We start from the raw sequence: 17,593 nt of genomic DNA, 5'->3' as shown, positions 1-17,593 counted from the left end.
GGAATTTCCAGCAGCGACACACTAGTATAGAATAAAATGTAATGTTTCGGCTGTAATCTCATACTTTTAAAAAAATATTTTCCTCTCCTCGTCTTCTCCTTGCGTCCCCGGCAGCCTCTCCCCCCTCCCTCCGTCCTTCCTCCCTCTCGCTTCTCTCTCGCGGAATCCTATTGATCCAAACGGGCTAATTAGCGGTGTCTGCGCAATTACGCACATGCGCACTGGGCGTAATCTCAGCCATTTTTTGAAGGAAACTAATTAGCAGGAATAAAGAGCCAAGTGTTTTTCCTCCCACAGTGATCAGAACTCATTCTACCTCTGGAGCTCGCACAAACCCCTCCGTCCCCCCATCTTCTGTTTACTACAGCCTATATGTAGCTTTAATTACACTGTTGTTTGGTAACAACTTGGACCCCGCTGCTCTCTCTCCCTCTCCCCATTTTTTTCTCTTCCTGGCTCCGTAAAAACGCAGAGGATCATTCATAAGGAATGAGTGGACTCTCTGCGCGATTGTTTTCTGGACTACTACACATTCAGCGTGCGGAGCTTTGTACCAGAGTCGCTGCAGAAATGTAAGTGTGTCATTTGTTTACGATGTTAAAGGGAGCTGGAGGGACGCGACTCGGCGGTGGGGAGGAGGGGATGTTTGGTCAGTGTAGCCTCTAATTCTCACAAATCGAGCTTTTGTGCGTTAGGTCACCTGTTACTGGTTACTGATCACTCTCGGCTTTTGATGAATCGGGCTAGGATACACTGTAAACAAAGGCTGAAGTAGTGTGGGAGCTGATGGTTGGTCAGTGGCTTGACAACACAGAGACGGGGAGTGAACTATTCAAGCCACTGCCCCTCCGGTATTCTCCCAACAGCCCGGCTACTGTGGTCCCAGATTAATGCTAAAATACCAGTGCTTTTACCTTGAGACTGCGAGGAGGTCGTTGGCTTATGGTCCACCGAGTCTTCACGTATAAAAATCAGTATTTGTCCATATCCAACTGTGTTTATCCAGGTCCCACACGGGCAGACAAAAGGCATTTTCCTAAAGTATTGCTTCACAACTCTTCTCTCTGCCTGTTTCTCTCTCCTTCTCACACCCCTGCTCTCTCTTCTCCCTTGTAACACACACAAGCACACACTCGTGCACACACCCACACCCACACACCAGTCTAGGGAATCCGGGAATACACTTTTTGTTGTATATTTGCACATGATTTTTATGTTGCAACTTCTGTTGCGCCACTGGTATCTCAATATTAAAAAAACAACTACAGCAATAGGCCTGTGCATGTTGGATTTCAGGTGTTACATGTGTGCTTAATTGACATCACCACAATTAGCAGCACAAAAAGAGGTACAGGCATATTAACAGACAGAGATGCACACACATGTGCACAGACAGACAGACACACACACACACTGTTAAATGATGGCTTCCCGCACTTGATCGATGAAGAGCCAGGAATGCTTGTATAAATAGTTACATTGCCGATAGACCCAGGTTATTGATTGCAGTGTAAATGAAAATCTTTATCAGATTAGAGACTGTTCTCAGCTGCTGGCAGGCCTGCTTGGTCCCTCAGCATTCTCTGGCAGGACAGTGGACAGCAGCAGTGGGCAAGGGTCTGTGGCCTGTGACATAAACACAGTACATTAAAGCACTATCAGGGTGCCGATATGAGCCATATATCTTAAAGCTGCAGAGAGGGGGAGGGGGTGGCTACAGGAATGAGAGAGAGAAAAGGGGTGTTTAAGGAGGAGGAAGAGGGGGTTGGTTGGTTGAAGGAGAAGGTGAAAGGGTAGATTAAGGTCTCTCCTTGATTAAAAAAGGTCAGTAATGAGATTGTGGGACACACGCAGGCTAACAGAGATGTATCTGTCTTAGATGGCATTCATCTGTCATTCAGAAACTGACGAGGGGAGAAAACCTATCCATTTTTAAGGAAGTATCTATAGTGATACGTTTTTATATAAAGTGAATTAGATTCATTGTGAAATTTTTTTGCTCTTTTTTATTTTATTAATTCATCTTAAAGTATGATAAAACGTTATAGGCCAGTACTAGCTTTATTTCAAAGTAATAATTACAAAAGTAAAGTCTTAAATATGTAGATTTAATAAGCTGTAATAAACTGTTTGAAGTATTCATTTTTCAGACATGCCTCTGCTGTGGATTACAAATGAATAATAAAGCTTCAGTTTAATAAAAGCAGGGATTTATTATTTATTACCCTCTAGTATTTATGTGCCTGGGTATTTCTGTAGCAACAGAGCTTACAGGGGGTGGAAGCAATATAACAGACCCAGACTGTGAATAAGTCAAAATAAAATCCACGGCAATGCAACACCACAAGTAAAAACTGCTTCGAAAGTGACCACAGATTAGAATTTTTTTCTTCACAAATTAGAATTAATACGCATCTAAAATCAGAAAACAGAAAGAGATTCAAGTACATATTTAGCTGTGTTCACTTCTTGTTTTTGTGCTTAATGTGCAAGGTGTGTTCTCAGTGTAAAATTTGCTTGTGTGCTAGACGATGATCCCGTATCCTCATATTATTTGTGTCCTAGTGTGTGCAGCAGAAGATACAGAGACTGATACACAGGCTTTTAAATGTGCTCTTTTATCTGCTTTTATCTAAGTGTGGCAATTTAGACGAAGCCCTTTAGCTCAGAAGCATTCAGTTCTTTATTTAATCCTATCCCCTGAGGAATATTATAGACCTCCTGCGTAGCCTTTACCCGCATTCCTCTACCTAGTTTAGCGCTTGTGCTATTGATTTTCCCATTAAGGGCTAACGCTAACCCCTGGGTAACCAGCCTCTGGATTGCGCACTGTGAAGGCTCTATCGAACAGATGCTATCCAGGGACCCTAATCAATGCGTCCACTGTTATGCAATAATATTTACATGACATATGTTGTTCATTTTCTCCTCTCTTTTTTTATTTCACTCTTCTGTCTCTGCCTGTCCCGCTCTCTTCTTCTCTTCATCTGTAACTGAAACACACAGGTGGGGTAATGATGTGTGGCAGCTGTAGCCTCTGGTATGGACAGCGGTGAGGGAGGAGGAGGGGATGGAGGGGGAGGAGAGGAGAGAGATGCTGACCTCAGTCCCCAGGCTTTATCTCTTCCTCTCCTGACCCTGGCAGTCATTCCTGAGCAGGGGTCATCCTCTCATACCTCAGCCATGGCCCCTACCAAAGAGCCCCTGACCCTGCCTCAGCAGGAGGAGGAGGGCACAGAGCGGTCCCAGGCTAGAGAAGAGACCCAGGGAGGAGAGCAGAAAGAAGGAGGGCGACATTCACGGGGAAATGGAGTGCGTCAAAGGCAGGGGATGAAGGAAGACTTCGGGGAGGGATATTTGTCAGGGCAAAACAAGGAAGAAGGGGAGGTGCTTGTAGGTATAGGAGAGGCATCAGTTACAGGGGGCCTCCCAGCAGCCCTCAACAGAAGAGGCAGAAAGGAGGAGAAGGAAGAGGAGGAGGCCATCTCAAACCAAAGCCAAACCAAATCCAAATGTTCTTTATTACCTCAACAGAGCCAGCACAGCTCTTCTTCCAGCACTGCAAAGGCCAGTGGCACACTCGACAGCAAAATAGCCGCCTCTCCAAAGCCCTCTCCCACTCCTTCCCCTTCTCCAAAGCCCTCCCCCGTTTTTCCCATTTCTCCAAAGCACTTCAGTTGTCCGTCCTCCTCTTCTGCCGTGCTGAGCGAGACAGAGGTAAAAGACATTAAGGGAAATCAGGGCTGGATTTCTGGGTTTCCTCAGAGCTTTAGATCCCAGCAGTCTTCTCTGGCTTTTCCACTGGCAGGTACAGAGCCTGCCAGTACACCTGCTGAGGATGATGGTCTGGCAGGGGTTCCTCATTCTTCCATTTCCAATGGAGATGGTGCCAAAGCTCCAGAACCAAATGACAGCCAGCTAGACACCGAGGTGGATGATGAGAGAGACAAAGAAAGAGAACAGAAAGAAGCTGTCCTTAAAAACCACAACCAAGACCTCTCTCCTACTTCACTGACTGGTCACATGACTATAATGCACTCACGTAATTCCTGCAAAACCCTGAAATGCCCCAAATGTAACTGGCACTACAAGTCTCAGCATACGCTGCAAGTCCACATGAAGGAAAAACATCCAGAGACAGGAGGCCAGTGTGTGTGTGGCACATCTGAGGGAAAGTGTGTGTGTGGTGGTTCAACACGAGGTGTGTGTGTATACTGCAGGTCGGGGAAACCCCATCCGCGTTTAGCCCGGGGTGAAACCTACGCCTGCGGCTACAAACCCTACCGCTGTGAGGTGTGTGACTATGCTACCTCATCGAAAGGCAACCTCAGCATACACATGCAGTCAGACAAACACCTTAATAATGTTCAAAATGGGGGAAACTTGAACGGCCACATGCACACTTCTCATATTACTAACAGCAGCAGCTCCTCCAATGGTCACGAAGTGGATGAGCAGCCATACAGCAAGCTGACACTCTCTATCCCCACACCTACTACCCAGCCTGCCAAGCTCACTCCACCTGCACACTCCCACTCTCATGGTAAGCGGTGGCGATGCGACGTGTGCGACTATGAGACCAGCATTGCCCGCAACCTGCGCATACACACCACCAGCGAGAAACACACACATAACATGCTACGGCTCCAGAGAGGTTACTATCTGTCTCACTGCAGGAGCCTTGCCCCACAGCTTAAACACCTGCAAAACACAGGTGAGTGATGTGTCACAACTGTCACTGTTATCCAGCATTGAAGTTTCAAAATGTGTAAATTGTAATTTGTGCTTTCTCTCTGCCGCAGGTGCCGAGCTTTCACTGAACATGCGGCTGACCAGTCAACAAGTTGCAGAACAGCCAGTTACCCTTGGGTCTACACTGACTCCATCTCCCTCCCCTTCCCCGTCTCCCCCTCCAGCTCCATCTCTGTCCCCCACTGGACCCCTTTCCCAGGGTGTCTTCCAATGCCTTGTCTGCTCCTGCTTTTCGTCCGACAGCTTAGAGTCTGTGGAGCAGCACCTGAATGCTCCCCGTTCCTTGCCCCAGTCTGAGTGGTGCTCCCTAGTTGCCGGTGGTTGCCACTGCAGGCTGTGTGGTTACACCACCCCGCTGAGGGCTAACTTCTCCTTACACTGTCAGACCGACAGACACCGCACCCGTTACCAGCTTGCTGCTCACCTCCAGGAGGGGGGAGACAGGGGTCAGGAGGGGGCTGCCCTCATTGCTAAGGGCAACCCCATCCAGCTGAGGTGCAACCTGTGTGACTACGTGACCAGCAGCTTGGAGAAGCTCAGAGGGCATTCCCTCAGTTCACACCACGAGGCGAGCGTCCGGGTTTACAGAGTAAGTACACAAAACCACACCTTGTCATACTCCAGAACAAAAACCCTTGCGTCTTAGGAATGGCAAGCTACACTTTAAGTATAAAGTGTAATGTTATTAAAAAAGATTGAGGAACCTTTGCGAGCTCATAATATTGTTTTGCTTTGTCTCCTTTTCACTATGTTATTAGTTCCTGCAGCAGTATGATGGTGAAGTCGATGGAGGTTCGTGGCTGTTCCATTGTCTTCTATGCAACCACTCCTCCTCTTCTAAACTCCAAGTACTGAAACACAGTCAAACCCCAACCCATCAACAGCGGGAAGGGCTACTACAGCTGCAGCCAATGGGTGGAGAGGAGCTGGCAGCCATTTTTACCATTAGGAAGAGCCCTGATGGTGTCACGGGTGAGAATATGAACTGTGTGTGGGTGTATTCTAATTCATGTTTCATGTGGTTGCTGACAACGGAGAGTGGACTCGGGATTAAGATGAAAAGAGCGAGAAAATGAGTAATGGCTTTTGCTGAGATATTGATCAAGCAAAGTGATTAGTCGATACACATCCTTGTTATATCCCCAATCACCCCTGACAACAGCTAACTAGCACCTGCTAATCAATGGACCAATACAAATCCCCAGGACGAGAACTGTGGGAGGCAGAGGCTAGCTCCTACTCTGCAGCCACATGCAAGATAAAACAGTAATATGCTGTCTGGAGTGCGCACCTAAAATGACTAGTCCAACACTTTATTTGTAAATTTAATCTATCCGATGATTTGCCTCTGTGTAGATTAAGACTTATTGAGATGAACCGATGTGTTGTAAGTCCATATTACCCTTACTCCACCTCTGAGGAGAATCTAATGTAGAATCAATACTTGATCAATAGTGTATGGAGGCAAGCAAGAAGAATGAAGTGTGCCCCACTGAAATTGCTCTTTTTGAATGATGTTACCTAGCGAATAATATAAACTACAATTAGCTTGATAGTTTGCAGGAACATAAAGTATGAAGCACTGTGTTTGTAGGACATAATTACTTGTCTTGTTGTCTCCCAGGAGAGCTCAGTGAAGATATGGAAACTTCCAGCGAGTCCTGCTCTGGTCCTTTGGACACAACCAAAGACACATGTAACTTGGGGGCAAAGAAGATTTCTGCAGAGACAGGTATTGCTGCTTACATCAGTTCTACAGCATACTAATTGTTAAACATGATGCTAGTATGACAATGTATTTTGTTGTAATTATATTCATATTCATTTTTACTTTTAGAAAAAAATAGAGTGGAGGAAGGAGAAAAGAAGGAGTCAGTGCCCTCAGTCAAGCGTCCGTCATCTGGATGCGCGGAAATGGAAAACACCATCTTAACCAAACGCCCTAGAACACACCAGCAAAATGAGAACCAGCAGGTGACACACTTTTAAATTATTCAAATATGAATAAGTGAATACAGAATGTACCGCTGGACATAACAAATTAAAAGCCCGCGCATTTCCTTGCGTGATCTGTGCCACCTTCAGATTCACACTTCTCTCCCTTCTATATTTTTCTCCCTTCCCTTTCCTCTCTTTCAGACTGTCCAGTGCCCTTTGTGCCAGGTTAAACTCCCATACACCCAACTTCGACAGCACCTCACACATGTGCACAGTGTGGCGCAGGACTGTGTAGACAAGCTCATCAGCACAGTAAGTGCATGCAACTGTGTATTTGCTGTATTTGCGTTTGTCGGGAAGCAAAAGAAAATGTGAGGGCAAGCGATGGGGGATGGGGCAGAGTGAAATGTAGGGAGACAATTCCATTAAGAAGGCACCAGAGAGAAAGGCAACGCTTTTTTTTTTAATGCATGTTTAAGTAGCTCCCCGCTATCATCTTTGATGCAGCCGTGCATTCTGTGTGTATGTGTATGCGCGTCTCTTAGAGTGGAAGAGAGAGGGTTTGACTGAGTGAGTGAGGGAAAAGCCAGTCTTTCTATAATGCATGTTTAAGTAGCCCTCTATTACCAGAAGTGCAGTCAAGCTAAAAAGGGGCCCCCATGCTTTTTACTGTGTCTCTCCAACTAACAATGACCGGTCATCTATCCACATCACCATCCGCCATCTCCTTGGCCTGTATGCTAAGTGGCCTTTGTCTCTTGCTCTCTTCCCTCCACTTCACTGACTGCTTTTCACCCTTTTTCCCCTCTGCTGCCCTCCCTCCCTCCCCCCTCCAGCTACTCCTATCATTCCTATTCTGCAATTTCTGGCGTTGCCCCTCCCTTTCTGTCTCTCCCAAGCTCTCTCTCAATTTCTTATGCGTTACCCCTCCCTCACTCACTGTCTTTCTCCAAAGCAGTTTTTTTTTGTTCATTGCCCCATACTTCCTCCCTCCCTCTCCCTGCTCGCTCTTTTTCATATCCTACACCCCTTAGTCTCCCCCTAGTCCTCCCTCCTTCCTTCCCCCCTACCCCTCCCTCACTCTCTCTGATAGTAATTGAGGTTCATTAATTCAGACTGAGGTGATGATGGCCATTATGTACCTTGCTTTCCAATTACGCTCTCTAGATTAAGCCTGACCTTCAGTTTTCTCTGCAGTGTGTGTGTGTGTGCGCGCGTGCATGTGTGTGTGTGTGCAGTTGTTCTTCCCTTTTGCTCTTATGAAGCTGTTATGCAGAGAAAACTCTTGTCATGTAAATCTCATCTTTAGCTGTCTGTCCTTTCCTTTGGGTGGCTAGCTGTTCGGGTAGATATAGTATTTGCTCTTATTGCTTGAAGCTGTGGGGACGGAGGTTTTCTATATGAAGAATGATTTTAAATAAATTCATTATTCAGCTCAGTAAAGTTTTATTAAACCCTTGGGGCATGTTGGAGGGCGTCGCATGAACTGAAGGGCAGACCCACATATCTCAACCATGTATACTTATTAAGAAATTGATGTGCCTTGCTGCTTAGACTGCTGTGCAGGCAGGTGCAAGATGTAACGATACACTTTAATGTTTTATGATATCAGTAAGGGGAGTGCAGGCACTCTGTGTTTATACATCTTGAGATTTGCTTGCTATTATCCTCTACAATTAAGCATGTTTTATTCATAATGTAGGATTAGGAAAACACTGGGAATACCCCAGCTTTCTTTTATTCCGAATTGGTGAAACAAACCTTAGTGAGAATAAATTTAACAAAGGAAAAAAAAGAAAAGAAAAAAAGACCAAAACTGACAGCCCGTTACATTTTCTTTCTTCCAGGTCGCAACACCCATGGAACAACCGCAGCCTCAGCTGGAGACAGAACTACAGGCAGATTCTCTCACAGATGATATTCAGAAAAATAAAACCACCATAAATAGCAATGCAAATAGCTCCCATGCTGCAGATTCCTGCGCTTCAACCAATTCTCAGAAAAACAAAGGTTGGTGTAAAGTGCCAAACTGATACCAGTTTACTAATTAAAGAAGCAACAATAGCACACCATGCTACTTTTATTTGCCCTGCTCACAGCCATTATATCTGTACATTTTATAGGCATTTCAGTGGAGAGCACTGAGGGAGACGTAGCCGCACCCAAAGATGTCACAGCTCTTCTCACCCCACCCCTAGAAGACAACACCACTCACCCTTCCAATGGCAGATTGGCTCCCCCATCCCCGCCTCCCACCTCACCACCCGGTGACCCCCCTCCCCTTTCTGATCGTCATGGTTACCGGTTCCGTTGCAGCAGGTGCAGCTTGGCGTTCCCCACTCAGGAGAAGCTCCAGCTGCATTGGCAGTACCATGCCATGAGGGCGGCGACAGAGTGCCCCCTCTGTTCTAGACAATGCCGCAGTCAGGAGGCCTTGCAGAGACACATGCAGAACACGCACTCACAGCTGGACAGCACACAGGGACAGAATACGCTATGGCCACCTCATACTGTGCAATACACGGAGAATAACAAGAATTCAGCTCAACAAGATTTTAGTTTATCACCCCAAGTGGGTCAAGAAGCAGGAGAGGGAGAGGATGAAGACATAGATGAAGGAGCAATAAGCATGGAGGGAAAAGATGAACAAAAAGATGTTAAAAATAAGGAGAAAGGCATGGTTTCTGAAGTGGATGGAGGTGAGGAGGATTTAACTGAGCCAGAGAAAGGGCCACATGAGGAGATCTTATCAGAACTTGGTTCCAGCTCTCTTGTCAAAAAGAGCTCTAACCCCACAATGGACCGTTATCTGGATCCAGCCAGGCCCTACAAGTGCACCACATGTTCTGAATCTTTTACTCAGAAAACAATCCTTCTGGTCCATTATAACTCCGTGTCCCATCTCCACCGGGCCAGACGAGCCCTGCAGGAAACTGGCACTAGTGTTGCTGCTCCAGAGGCTCCCCGCGGCCCAGATCCTAGACCATACCGCTGCCGATTGTGTGGAGTGGGCTATAGCCAGAGTTCCACACTGGATATACACCTTCGATCAGTCCTTCATCAGACTAGAGCGCGTGCCGCTCAGAATCCCACATCACAGACGCCTGCATCTACTGTAGCTGTTCCACAGTGTGTCCCCACTACAGCTACTCAGGCCGCTACCACTAGAGAAGAAACACTGAAGAGTTTGCCTTTCACCAAGAGGCCAGATGGCATGAGCTCGTCAAATTCTTCATTCGCTGGTTCTGGCTTAGTAGCTGACGCCCAGCCGATCCTGTCCAACCCAACAGAGAGCCCGCAGGCTAAAAAGCGAGTGTCAGATCTTCTAGCTTCAAGAAACCAGCTAATGCTAATACAACAGCAGCAGATAGCCCAGGCACAGGTCCAAGCTCAGTTACAGCAGCACACAGCTTTGCTCCAGTCTCAAGTTATGCAGCACCTTCCCTTAGGGCCAGAGAATCTCCTTAAACAACACTTCTCCCTGACCCCAGACAATTTGCTTTCTCTTCAGCAGCAACTTCTTCTGCCCTTTTACATGTCTGGAGAAATGAAGCTCAACCCAGAGTTCATTGTTAGTAGCCCAGAATGTAGCCACTTGATATCTGCCAGCTCTATCCTGAAAGAGCACGTTAAGACAGAGGCTAAAAGGGAGACTCAAACAGATGAGAAACAAACCCAGAAACAAAGTTCAAGTTCAGTTAATACCCAACCAAAGGATCTTTCACAGTGTGAAGCAAAGGTTGATGCAGTCTGCAGTGACCCCCCTACTAACCAGACAGAAAAAGAAAACAGCAATTCTAGTTTTGAGGAAGAAAAACGAGAAATGCATGCTCCTGTTGTTAAAAATGAGAGTCGGGAGGAGGAAGCCGTTTCCTCCTCATTTCATCTTCTTGGATTGCAGTGTCCTCCTCCCAGAGTGCCCTATGCTGCTGTGAATGGGGAGCCTCTCAGAGCCCTTCTGCAGAGTTATGGCTATGAGTTAGCACTGCAGTATATACAGAGTAGACACAAGCACCAGCAGCAGACAGCCACTCAAAAAATACCAGATAAGCAAGAGTTTTCTGATAGAAACAAGATCGAAGTATGCTCAGAAGAGGAAAGAGATCTATTTTGTAAACTACAGGCTGGAAAGATTGAGCGCTGTGATAAAGGAGTGGAAGGCAATGGAAACATAGAAAGGTTGACAGAAGAGAAAAGTGAGAACAGAGGCAAAGAATCGACTAATAAAGAGAAGAAATGCTGTGAAAGAGGGAAGAAGTGTAGAGACTGTGGCAAGTTCTTTTCAGATGCATTGATTTTAAAAAGCCACCAGGAGTATATTCACAGAATGCTGTTCCCCACTGCTGTCCTGGAGAGGTTTTCCAGAGTATACAGGCTTCAGTATGACCAGATGTACCCACTTACACAACCTAAATCTGAAGAGGATTCAGTTCCACCTCCAGCTCCAGCTCCTGCTTCAGCTGCATGCTCAGAATCAGAACAAGCACCAGAACCAATGAAGGCTCAAGTTAAAACCCTTGAATCTTCACCAGGTTCAGAACCCATGAATAAAGCAGATTCTACAGCTTCAGACCTAACAGTAACTGCCCCTTCAGCTTCTCCTGCTTCTCCTGGTCAACCTCTAGATTTTTCACAGCACGAGACACCCATCCAGATCTCAGCCACACCTGCTGCCCCTATTTCCCAGAACACTCCCCCTTTACCTCTTCCCTTACCCAAAATACCTATGCTCCCTCTTTCCTTGCCTCAACTTTCTATACCACCACTACCCCTACCAAAGCTTCCTCTACCACCAATTCCTTTTCCCATGGAGCTACCGCTCCTCCCTCCTGTTGTGATGCAGTCTGTGGCTCTTCAGCCCCAGCCTTGGTTAGACTCGAGTGTAAACCCTGAGCTGGCAAAACTCTACCAGTCTCAGCTTAACCCTGCACTGCTGGGGCAACAACCACAGCTTAGCCCAGCTTTGTTAGCTCAGCAGTCACAGCTGAGCCCAGCTTTGTTAGGTCAGCCTCCACAGCTCAATCCTGCATTGCTTGGCCAACCATCCCAACCCAGCCCTATCCAAGCAGGACAGCAAAGTCAAGTCAGCCCAACAATACCTGAACAGCAGCAGGGGAAGAGAACCCGAACACGCATCTCTGAAGAACAACTAGCTGTTCTAAAGAAACACTTCAATATTAACAGTCTCCCTAATGATGAAGAGATCAACAAGATGTCTGCTTCGTCCGGTCTGCCTCACAAAGTCATCAAACACTGGTTCCGCAACACCTTATTTAAAGAGCGCCAGCGAGACAAGGATTCTCCTTATAATTTTAATAACCCCCCAACCACAGCCCTGGAGGACTCCAGAGAGGATATAGCACAAAACCAGTCTCTGGCGCTTTCCCCATGTTCACTGTCCCCTGGGTTCCCACGCAACGCTTCCCCACAGCCTCAGACAACAGACCTGCATAGAGGAGAACACCATAGGGGCCGACGCTCTTCACGAACCCGCTTTACGGAGCAGCAGCTGGAAACCCTGCAGGGGGTGTTTGAGGCCACTCCCTACCCCAGAGAGGAAGAATATGACAGGTTGTCTGCTCTGTTATCTCTCCCTAACAGGGTCATTGTTGTGTGGTTCCAAAATGCCAGGCAGAGAGCCCGCAAAAATCAAGACCGAGGCACTGATGATGGATTAGAGGTGAAGCTTGACAACATACACAAGCAGCGAAATGGCTGCTATCAGAATGATGATAATAATCAGGATAATAGCTGTGAGGATGAAGGACAAGGTGACTCTCAGAATGAAAACTCCATGGATCTGACGTATGAGTATTACACCCAACCTGACTCACCTGCCCTTGATTCTTCTACTCACTGCACAGAAAGTGAGCATCCTGTAGCCAATAGTGAACCGACACCTGCTCAAAAGAAGCAAGAAGATAAAATAAGTTCACCTCGAACTAACATAAACGCAGCTCCTGATAATACTGAAAAAAGAATTTCAGATGCAGAAATCCAGCTTAAAGAAACTATTCCAGCCATGAAATCAGGGTTTTCTCTACAACCTGAGACCAAATTGCCAACAGAAGGTACTCTAGAAAGATCCCAGCCTCTTGCTACTTCCTCTTTACAGAAAACAGTACACACTACATCTCATCCAGACCAAGTGAATACACACAACCCTCCTTCAGATCAAGCTGTTGAAAAGGCTCCTGAGACATCACCCAGCCTCCCTTCTGCTCTAGAGTCTGAAACAAGTCACACTGATACTGCAACTTGCCCATCCACTGAAACCCATCAGCAAACCCAGCTCCAAACCCAGGCTCAATTCCAGTGCAATCTTTGTCCAGCATCCTTGCCATCATTCCAGCTGTGGCAGGAACATCAGACCAGACACCTCCTAGCAGCTCAATCCCAGGTGCAACTCCTCCACTCCAGCTTCACAGACCGAACCATGCCTTATATGATGCTTCACCCCAACCATCCCTTAATGGCGAGCCAAATGCTTTCCCAGATACACTCAAATCCCACACTTCCCATGATTTCGCACTTAAACAACATACAAATGAAGAACACACTCTCTGATCACTCTAGTAACACACTTACAAATCCCCTGACAACCATAAAGCAGGGTACAGCGCATATATCAGAGACCGGTTTTGAGGGCCAAAGGGGCAGCAGAGAGGTCGAGGAGGAGCACAGAAGAGATAAACGTCAGAGAACCACCATCACTCCAGAACAACTTGAAGTGTTGTATCAGCGCTACAGCTTGGATTCTAACCCCACCAGAGGAGTCCTCGAAAGCATTGCACGCGATGTTGGTCTCACGAGACGAGTGGTTCAGGTACTGAATAGATGAGAAGACAGTGATGATAATTTTGTGGTGTTGGTTCAGCTGAATTTTAAAGCACATGTCTTCCTTCCTTTCGCAGGTTTGGTTTCAGAATACCAGAGCGAGAGAGAGAAAAGGGCAGTTCCGGTCAATGGGGCCAGGATCCAGTTTCAGCTTGGGTTTGAATCACTTGCGATGCCCATTCTGCAGGGCTCTCTTCAAGGTGAAAAGTGCTCTAGATGCACACATGAGGTCACGCCACTGGGCAGAGGCTGAAAGAGCAGGCTTCAACTTAACAATGAGCAATGGATCCAGTGGGCAGTCTGGGATGGCTATGTCTGTCATGGACAGACCAGGTCCATCGATATCCTCCAGCCCAATCCCAAACCACGGCCATGTCATCAGCAACCGAGAGTCAAGTATGAAGTTACCCCTAACTACTTTGCCTTCAACCACTCATCTAAACAACCCCGAGGAGGATGATGACTATGAGGAAGATGATGAGGAATACCCGTGTGAGGAGGGTTCCAGTATGGCTGACCAAGGGTCTCTTAGTCCTGAAGGATCTGTGGGTCCAAGCTCAGACTGGGGTGAGACACAAACTTTGCAGCAGCAGCACCATCAACAACAGCAGCGCCAAAGGACACAGATGAGCCACTTCCAGTTACTCCAGCTGAAAGACTTTTACAGAAGCCATCGCACACCCAACCGACAAGAGTGTGAGACACTGGGCCAGGAACTGGGTCTGCCTCACCGTGTGGTGCAGGTAATTGTTTTTAAGTATTTAAGATTAAAAAAAAAAAAAAAAGAGGAAAAATCTTTAAAATGATATTTGATGATTGTTGACATTTGTTTTGTTTAAATATTCTTTGAAGGTTTGGTTCCAAAATGCCAGAGCTAAGGAGAAGAGGGCCAGGAGCCTGAGCTCTGACTCTGCTGAGAGGGAGAATGCTGAGCTCTCGGCGGGAACAGGGGAGAGAGACAGAGCTTAGAGAGGCGGACTGCTTCCTTCAACTACGTTCGCACCAAAACCCCTCCTGCAGTTGCCATCTTACTCCAAACAAACACCATGTCCAGTTGCTGCCATCCCTCTAACACGAACGCCCCAAAGAAGCCGAGTTGCAGTGGCCCAAAGACAAACTCTCTCAGCCAAAAGTAGGAGAGAGCACAAACCACGTCCTGTCAACCACAGCTTTCCAGTCTTCATTTTTTCCTTCAACTCTTGCCCAAGTCTGTTCTTTCTAAAAAGAGCTTCTCTCCTTATTCAGTCAGACACCTTACTACAACCAAACTCCACCTTGATAAAAACCAACCAGATGCCACAGAGGCCAAAGAGCATTCTCAAAGTATGTGACCTCACTGCCCAGCTAGACCTGCAGTCTACCTCTCAGTCTGCACGACAGACTCACAGTGGGCCCTCCACCAGACCAGTGCTAGATGACTAGCTGTGTAGCATGTAGTGCCAGTCTGTACGAGGCTGGAACAAAAAAATGTCAAAGAGATTTTAGTGTAAATAGAGAGCTCCAAAAAATAAACTTGAAGAAAAAACGGTTAGAAGTGGAAGAAGAAAAAGAAGAGGGGAAAAAAAAAAACGGAATTGTATCCTTGAAATACACAGGGATATTAGCATAGAGCTTTTGTAAAGACTGACTCAGATTCCAAAGCTCATAACCAAAATTTTACATGTCTGTGGATTTCGTTTGAACACGTTTGTTTTCAATAACAAACTGCAGAGCTGACGTCTGTACGGTGAAGGGGTGAGATCTGCAGCTGGCATAGGTAAGCCGAGTACCAATAGACTGACCCGGTGCTAGAATGCAGCTTCACCCTCCAAAAGCCAATGATGAGTCTTCTGTTGTACATGTACTCCTTCTATGTTCCTTTAGTGGATAACAGCCCAAATAGCACAGAAAGTAAAGGCCAGTTTGTCCCAAAAGGGACAAACTATTTTTTTATAGCACTCAACCATTAAACTGTATATGAAAACTTTAACCAAACTCGAATTTACGTTGTGTGTGTTTAGTCATAGTTTCTTAATATAAATCTTATGGATTGAGATAAACTGTCTTGCTTCGATATAATAGTGTCATGATTATGAAAAGATTATGACAGCTTTGATATGTTCAGGCGAGGTGACTTACTGCCTTTCCGTTCTATTTGAATATACCAATGGCTTACCAATGTTATGTGATTAATGTAAAGCTTTCTATGCTCAGGTCAACAGCTCAACATGGCTCTGCTTCAAATGTGATCTTAATACTGGACTTTTCTGTTTTTAAAACAGAAAAGACACGGTTTAACCATGGACTAAGTATTAAAGGATATCTTTAAAAAAAGAAAAAGAAAAAAAACATCTCTGTATTTCAAAGATCTGAGCTTTTCACCTCTGAGTAATAGATTGTTACAAAAAAAAGAACCTTATTGAAACTAAAGTGTTTAATAGCGTGAGGGGTAAATGTACAGTATTTAGCTTTTGTATGGTTGACTCGAGACTTCATTGGATGTTTGAGACATGGCTCTCTTTTCCACATACAGAAAGAGAGCTACTGCGCAAAGCTGAGAAAAAACTTCGGATGTTATTGATGTTATTTTTGTACACTTAATTTATTTTCCCTCCTTTTCTCCCTCCCCACCTACCCACTTTCCGCTTTTTCTCACTACCTTTCTTCCTCTGTTCATTTGCAACCAGTCCTTATTCTATCTGTAATAATGATAATATAACAATAATAGCTAAACAATAATTAATGCTTTAAGACAAAAATCCAAAGACGTGATAATACTTTAACCATATGACCTACAAAAAAATAAGCGCTACTGTTTACTTGACGATGTATTGCTGTTTTTAAAGAAGGAAGGAGTCCCTGTATCTAAGCTACTGTTTTCTGCCTCTCATAAGCACACTGGAGACTGTAACCAAAACCCCAAACTAGAGCCATGGCAGTCTGTAATATAGCGGTTGAAGAGTTTTACTTCTCTTGAGAAATGTTGCAGTTTATTTTTCTTTTATACCATAGTGTTGAACTTCAGCCCTTAAGGATGTCCAGTTTGCTGCTAATGTACTGTAGTTTCTAACGATACTGTAGAAAGATGCATGCTCTGATCGCTTTACCACTAGGCTTTAATGACTACAAACTGTAATGATACCTGTGATGCTGTTGATAAACTGCTCCTCTTTTATTCTGTTCAGAAACAAATGGATATGTGGGGCTCAATTCCATCAAGTTTTTTTTTTACAGTATCATAATAATTACCCTTTCTCAGAAAACAGAAATGGCTTTCGTAATATCAGAATTTTTTTTTTCTTTTCTATTTTTTTTGTTAAAGCTTCCAGTCTGAGAGAAACCCTCCGGGGGCATTTACTTCTCAATGCTTAAGGAGATACTGCAGTTCTTTGAAGGAGTTCAGCCCCAAACCCTCTACTGGTTGATGTCTTTCTGTGTTGCAATGTCTCTTGTCCGTTTGTCCAGCTTAAACAGCTTTGCTAAACTCAGACTGACATCACAGCCGACTTTCCAAAGGATGTGGACTGACTAACTCTGTCATGTTTCGTTCTTAACTAACCAATGTTTACGACAATACCAATGAGCTTTCTTCTGTACAGAAATGTGCATTCCAAATACCACAAAGGCAGTTTTTTAAAAAAAATATACTGATTATTTTCAGATTTAATTTCTCTCGTATTCTCTTGATCTTAGTGACTGTAAAATGTACATATTGGAGTACTCTATGGTGAAGAGACTCTGTTATCCTTACTGTAGGTAAAACAGTTCTTTTCATTTTTTTCCCTGGATATGTTGTTGCCATAGTGATGACCAAAAAGATACCTGTGATGTGCACCTGTCCTTATGTCCTGCTCCAGTGGTTTAGTGTGTCTCTATACTCTCCCTACCCCAGTTGTGCTGGTGTGTGTTTCTCTTCCTTTCCCTCCCCGTACTCCACTGAGCTAAATAAAGTCTGCTTTGGTGCACGCTCTGGTCTCATCCCTTTGGTGTAGCCGAGAGAAGCCATTTTGTGAATGTTGTGGTATGCGAGGGTGTCTGCTTGTTACATGCGTGTTTCATATTCCAGGGTGTATGTTCGGCGGCGGTG

The 17,593-nt window shown here is 45.5% G+C and overlaps 1 protein-coding gene across 1 annotated transcript; it reads left to right on the top strand.

Annotated features, from left to right (window-relative positions):
- Positions 1-207: 207 nt before the first annotated feature.
- LOC102204486 (zinc finger homeobox protein 4-like) lies at positions 208-16,759 on the top strand. The gene is made up of 11 exons (XM_005729872.2): positions 208-572; positions 3,007-4,714; positions 4,803-5,341; positions 5,511-5,724; positions 6,377-6,484; positions 6,590-6,726; positions 6,892-7,002; positions 8,538-8,700; positions 8,814-13,516; positions 13,605-14,270; positions 14,380-16,759. Exons 2-11 carry the CDS (start codon positions 3,043-3,045, stop codon positions 14,494-14,496), a joined length of 8,430 nt encoding a protein of 2,809 aa, XP_005729929.2. The 5' UTR covers positions 208-572; positions 3,007-3,042; the 3' UTR covers positions 14,497-16,759.
- Positions 16,760-17,593: the final 834 nt, after the last annotated feature.

Source organism: Pundamilia nyererei, unplaced genomic scaffold (genome assembly GCF_000239375.1).
Source record: "Pundamilia nyererei isolate P.nyererei 1_Seehausen unplaced genomic scaffold, PunNye1.0 scaffold00035, whole genome shotgun sequence".
NCBI classification, from domain to species: Eukaryota; Metazoa; Chordata; class Actinopteri; order Cichliformes; family Cichlidae; genus Pundamilia; species Pundamilia nyererei.
This window is presented reverse-complemented; position numbering and strand designations above follow the sequence as displayed.

Bases quoted from the DNA above. Each gene is read 5' to 3' on its own strand.
- LOC102204486 (XM_005729872.2), top strand. From the start codon at position 3,043: ATGGACAGCGGTGAGGGAGGAGGAGGGGATGGAGGGGGAGGAGAGGAG. The intron at 5,725-6,376 runs GTGAGAATATGA...GTTGTCTCCCAG, and splicing joins GAGCCCTGATGGTGTCACGG to GAGAGCTCAGTGAAGATATG. The intron at 6,727-6,891 runs GTGACACACTTT...CCTCTCTTTCAG, and splicing joins AGCAAAATGAGAACCAGCAG to ACTGTCCAGTGCCCTTTGTG.